The following is a 6,001-nucleotide window of genomic DNA, read 5'->3' as shown; positions in this document are numbered from 1 at the left end:
CTATGAACCTAGAGGAGGAAGAGCAAAGAGGGATGAAGTTGAGCTGAAGCATCACCGGGTGGAAAGAGGAACTGGCTGAAGAACTGAGGGCAAAGGCTGTAGGAGCAGGCTGGCCCCGGGTACCTCTGGAGGGAGGCCCTGGAGCAGTGAGTGGGAGGACAGCCTGTGGGAGCTGGGTGTGTTCAGGGCTTACAGAGCAGCATCTGCTGAGCTGGGCTCCCTGTCCTCCCCGCCCCGCCCTTGGATAAGGGCGTCAGGTTGAATTTCACAGCTCCGTGTCCTCTGCCAGGGGATTCTCTTCTAAAATTATCCCCGTTCTAGAACTGGGGGCGGTTCTTTGCTGCCCTCCCCCCATCCCATCTCCCGTGATAACGAAGAGAATAACAGGAAGAAATGGAGCAAGTGGGATATTCCGGTAGAAGGAGAAAGTGGTCTGAGGCAAAGATGTTAATAACAGCTCCAGCTGCCTGAACACAGTGCGTCTCCCAGGCCCTATGCTTGCAGCTTTACACCATCCTCCCACAAGTCAGGAGGGTGTAATCACCCCGGTTCTTCAGAAGAGGAAAATGAGGCTCAGAAACTTCAATTTATACAGAAGAAAAAGCTGTAGCTTTAAGGACACAGACTCCAGAATTAAATAGATTTTGAATACTGGCTTGTCCTTTTAAGGTATCAGAGACCTTGGCTAAGGTGCCTAACCTCACCCTTATTTAAACACGGGTAAATCGTTGCTGCCTTAAAAGAAGGAAGGATGCTACCTTCTGAGGATGAAGCGGGAGGATGCGTGGTGGATCACTTAGGGTTAACTCATTACAGATGCTGTTACCATCTCTGAGCGTCAACTTCAGTTTAATGACACAAGTTAACATTTGGCGCTCACTTTGGGGCTGCTGCTGCTACTGCTGCTGCTAAGTCGCTTCAGTCGTGTCCGACTCTGTGCGACCCCATAGATGGCAGCCCACCAGGCTCCCCTATCCCTAGGATTCTCCAGGCAAGAACAATGGAGTGGGTTGCCATTTCCTTCTCCAATGCGTGAAAGTGAAAAGTGAAAGTGAAGTCGCTCAGTCATGTCCGACTCTTAGCGACCCCATGGACTGCAGCCTACCAGGCTCCTCCATCCATGGGATTTTCCAGGCAAGAGTACTGGAGTGGGGTGCCATTGCCTGCTCACTTTGGGGCAGACACTGACTTTTAACGTCTAAGGAAACAGAGGCCAGGATGGGTAACAATCTGTCAGCTTGAGTTCAACAATTTTGCTTCTGTGACTTTTTTTCTTAGCAAAAGGTTTGTGTTTTTTTTCCTCCCTCCTTACTTTTTGGGACTATAGATTTTCCCCACTGAGTTGTGAGGAGCCTGAGACCAAAAGAAAGACTATTCCATCTTAGCCCGTGTTGGGTAGAGAACAGGGGGAAAAGTGTACCATGTTCAAAAATCCAGAAGAGGGAGAAAGAGTCCTGTCCAGTGTTGGAAAGGCGTCATATGCAGGGGAGGGAAGGGACCAGGCCTTTGAAAGATCTGGGAGGCAAGGTTCAGTGAGCATAGAGGAAATGACTACCAGTGAGGACAACTACAAAGAAGGGTGTTCAGAGGAAGTTACAGTTGCCTGGGGGAAATTTCAGAAAGTTGGTGGTCATGGGTCCCATGCTAGGCTTGATGTGGAATGGGCAAGCCATGACTAAAAGCCTCTTAAGAAGAATATCATGGTGTATTGTCCAGCAGTTGGAAAGCCCAGACTTCAAGAGGTGGGAATCTGAAAACAAGGGTGTCACCCAGGGAGAAAGTTCCTGCTTAAATTGATTCGGGGATCCCAAGGAGCTGGGTCGTTCACAACCTTCTATACCTCAACACACTCCCACACACCTGTGTCCCGGACGGTCATTTCAGCAACCTTCCTTCAAATAGCAATTCCATAAGCCTATAGGTTTATAGGTTTTAAGCTTGGACCTCAAGAAAATCTATTAAAACCCCAAAGAATACATATCTTATTCAGTATACATATCATAGGTAAATGCATGGTTGTGAATTTGTTTCCAAATTTAGGAGCTTTTCAAAGGACTCACCAGAAACCCATCACTGGCCTTCCAAATAAAAGCACTGAGCCCATGGGGTGTTGGGGGTGGGATGGGCACAGTTTATATTTTATTGTTCTCTTGCAGGATGATAACCCAGGAGATTTTAATCTTTGAGCTAAGACTGAAGATCCTTACTCTCAAATGCTTACCCTTCAGAGCTAGCAGCTGGAGAGCTCCTTGACCCTCCTGATTTCAGAGTCTGGTTTTTAGAATTGCAGCTGGTGCTTCCAGGCGGCCTGGGGACCGGGAGGGTTTTCTTAATGCCCATGATCTTGCCTTCAAATTCTGGGATCCACACCCAGGACCTGATTTTCTCAGGAACACTGGAGAAATAAACAATTGTGTTAGATACCTGTTTCTTGGAATTATCAAGTTCCTGCAAAAACTGACTACTTTCAGGGGAGCCACCTCCACAAAGGGGTGGAAATCTCTTGTTTCTGAAGTCCCCTCCCTGCAAGAAAATAATTTCACTTTGGCAATCTATTTTCTTTCTTCTTAGCGATCTATTTTCCTATTAAAGTTTTTCTTTGGGGACTGTCCTAATGGTCCAGTGATTAAGAATCGCCTTTCAATGCTGGGGACATGGGTTTGATCCCTGGTCAGGGAACTAAGATTACACATGCCACAGGGCAGTCGAGCCCATTCACCACAACTGAGCCTGTGTGCCTCAAAACTGGAGAAGCTGTGTGCCACAACGGAAGATCCTGCATGTCTCCATGAAGATCCCACATGCTGGAACCAATATTTGACACTGCCAAATAAACAGACAAATATTTTTTTAAAAATTTTAAAAAAGTGTTTCTTTCATCTCACACCAACCCATTAGATCTCTTTCATTTTCTGCCTGGGGAGAAGGGAGATGTTACAGAACGTTCAGGGCCTCAAATCACACATTTATCATCTTTGTGGGTAGATTACAGGTCTTCAGATTTATGTTAGAAAAGGTGCTCTTAATGGTATTCATCTTTCCACCTGCTTTGGACAGTCCCATTTAGCCTGGGACAAATTTCAATTGTAGACCAGACGTTCAGTGTCCCTACCCTGCAGTCCCTGGGACAGACCTTGCTTGGTGATGGATCCCAAACCACACATTGGCTCATGTTTATAGCTTTCCTTCAATAGCGAATAGTTCACAAGGGAAGAACTGTACTAGGAAAATTGGTCTAAAAAAAAAAGCATAATGCCAGACAGAGTAGTTTGGCCTTGGCCAAAAATTATTTATTGACCTGAAAAGGGAAGAATAGCAGGGTACTTCCCTGTCATCTCTTATGTCTGTCGGGCTCATCATGAGAAACGCCCACTCCCGTCTCTCCTTGGGCTCCCCCTATCCCTTGCCCCACTTCCGCTTCTCCCCCTGTTATCTCACCTGCCCTGACAGCCCTCCCAGGGATGCTCTGTGCTCTAAATGGAAGCTCAGTCCCTCCCTGAACATCCAGGCTGCTGGTGTGGCTGTCATGTGCCAGTCTGGGAAGTAGGAGAAATGCCAGAACCCAAGGCTATTACCCCTGTGCCCCACACCCAGTGGTGATAAAGGTGGGGTCAAGGGTATGACCCCAAAGCATCACTAGTGGCCTCTGGCAGACAAGAAAAGGCAGAGCTGGAGGAGAAAGCTGAACATCAGTTGGGTTGGGAGAGCTGGTCCGACAGATGAGGACTAAACCTGGGGGGCACCCAGAGCTGGAGACAAGCCCACAGGGGAAGATGGCAGAGAGGCACCGTTTAATCGCCCAGGTGAGCCACTCCCCAGTGTTTCTGGACTCTAGAATCACTCCACCCAGCTCCCAACCGCTACCTCCCCACGGAAGGATGGACTGACGGAAGAAAAGAGGGAGACTGCTTAGAGGGTGCAGACTCGGGGAGCACGCAGGTCCGAAAGCCTCAAAGCAGTCTTCCACCCTGATCTGGACGGTATTTATAGCCAGACCAGTGGCCTGGGGCTGGAATCCTCTTCCTGACTCAGGAGGGGGCCGGTGCCTGTCCTGCTGGGGGAATTCCCTGTGGGGCTGCTCCCCAGGTTCTTGTCCCCACCCCTCCCCCGCACGGCTCTCACACCTGCTTCGACCCCAAGCAGATCAGATGTGGCAGTGGGGGGGTCATGTGACGGAGAGATGGCTATAAATAGCCGGGGGTGGGCACTCTGCCCCAGACGCCTTGGGGACAGGCAGGAGGAGAGGCTTAAGGAGCTGTTCTGGGGGGAGTGTGGGGGCCAGCAGGCTGAGGCCTGGCCGGGGGCGGGGGCATGGAGCCGTCGGGGGCCCAGCAGCGTGGGGGCGAGCCCAGCTGGTGGGGCAGCGCCCCCCAATACCAGTACATGCCCTTTGAGCACTGCACCAGCTACGGACTGCCCTCCGAGGACGGGGGTCTGCAGCGCAGGCTCCGGAGGGACGCGGGCCCCCATGCCAGCGCCCACCCCACACAGGTAAAGTCCTCAGAGGAGGGGGCGGTGGGGTCCAGGAGCCAGAGGAGCCACGGATCGGGGAAATGGAGAGGCAGGTGGCGAGAGGGGGCAGCATGATCTTTCTAACTTAAAGTACATGGTCATGTGTTCCAAATATGAACATTCTTTAAAGGTCTGGGTTCAGCCCAGTGGGCACCTTCTATAGAGATACACGTGCACCTGAACACAAGCTTTACTAACTGAACCCCCCGAATCTGGGGTGGGGGAGAAGGCAGAGCCACACGTGGGTGCCGAGCCCGTGCTTACATAAGCTACACGAGGGGACTGGCAGAGGAGCCCACGCCTCTGTGTGCCCGAGCCATCCTCACGCCCTCACCCTGCACACAGGCACCACCAGATTCTCCCTTCCCACCCTCGGCAGAACACACACATGCACACTTCTGCAGAGGCAGAGAGGTGGGGATAAGGGGAGAAAATGGACAGAAGAGCGTGGTCAGTGATCCAAGACAGACCAGTGTCAAATGAGCAGAGGAAATGTAATCAAACTTGCAGGTGGGAGGATTCATCAAGTGAGGTCCCATGAGGTGGTAGCACCTGGAGAGATACAGAGCTCTGATCTCGGTGAGGTGGGGGTGGGGGGGGTGTTAGTGAACTAACTAGGGGTTTGTTGTTGTTCAGTCTCTCAGTCGTGTCCGACTCTGTGTGACCCCATGGACGGCAGCCCGCCAGGCTTCCCGGTCCTTCGCTGCCTCCTGGAGTTTGCTCAGACTCGTGTTCATTGAGTCGATGATGCCATCCAACCATCTCATCCTCTGTTGCTCTTTTCTCTTGCTGCCTTCAATCTTTCCCAGCATCAGGGTCTTTTCCAATGAGTCCAGGGTAAATATCCTTCAGGTGTAGACATTGAGGAAAGGGCAGTGATGGTGGGGGCATCCCTGAAGGACAGATTGGAAACTTGTTGCAGATAAATACCCAGGTTAAGTTCAGCATGAACGTGCCTGTAGAGGGACAGGAAGGAACCTGTCAGGGGCGGAGACCAGGAAATCAGGATTTAAAAATGTTTTAGCTGATGAGGGGTAGACTGTGGGCAGGGCAGGGGAGCTGAGGGCTAGGCTGGGGATCTCCGTGCTGGGGGTCCAGAGAATCCACATCTCAATCCTGACCTGGCCTGAGGATGGTGGGTGGGGGCAGTTCCTGGAGAATCAGCTGGGGGGCGAGGGCACAAAAGCCAGGGGAGGCTCCAGTGGTGAGTCAGAGCAGGCTTCCTGGAGAAGGTAGCCCGGAACACAGTGCGGGGTTGGACAGGAAGACCCCCCACTTATGGTCCTGGGCTCTCTGTCCTCAGGTACGCGGTCTGAGTGGGATGTCAACTTAGTAAAGATGCAGCTACGGCGCCTTCTGGTGATGGCGAGCAAAGTGAGCACACCAGCACGAAGCTGAAGGGACTCGGGAAGTCAGGCTGGGCAGGTGCAAAGAGGGGGAGCTCGGACTTCCGTTTTCTCTGCTTAAATCTTATTATGGAAATTTCACA

At 51.6% G+C, this 6,001-nt stretch overlaps 1 protein-coding gene across 3 annotated transcripts in view; it reads left to right on the top strand.

The window, feature by feature from the left end:
* The first annotated feature begins 4,308 nt into the window (after window positions 1–4,308).
* The window catches only part of CLCN1 (chloride voltage-gated channel 1), a 36,592-nt gene continuing 34,899 nt past the window's right edge, over window positions 4,309–6,001 (top strand). For all 3 annotated transcript variants that reach the window (XM_027538765.1, XM_027538767.1, XM_027538764.1), the window contains exon 1: window positions 4,309–4,491. In XM_027538765.1, coding sequence (XP_027394566.1) covers window positions 4,312–4,491 — 180 coding nt within the window. In that variant the 5' untranslated portion in view covers window positions 4,309–4,311. The remainder of the gene's footprint in view (window positions 4,492–6,001) is intronic.

Source organism: Bos indicus x Bos taurus, chromosome 4 (genome assembly GCF_003369695.1).
Source record: "Bos indicus x Bos taurus breed Angus x Brahman F1 hybrid chromosome 4, Bos_hybrid_MaternalHap_v2.0, whole genome shotgun sequence".
In the NCBI taxonomy this organism is placed as follows: domain Eukaryota; kingdom Metazoa; phylum Chordata; class Mammalia; order Artiodactyla; family Bovidae; genus Bos; species Bos indicus x Bos taurus.
The sequence above is the reverse complement of the archived record's forward strand: the minus strand, read 5'-3'. Positions and strand labels throughout refer to the sequence as shown.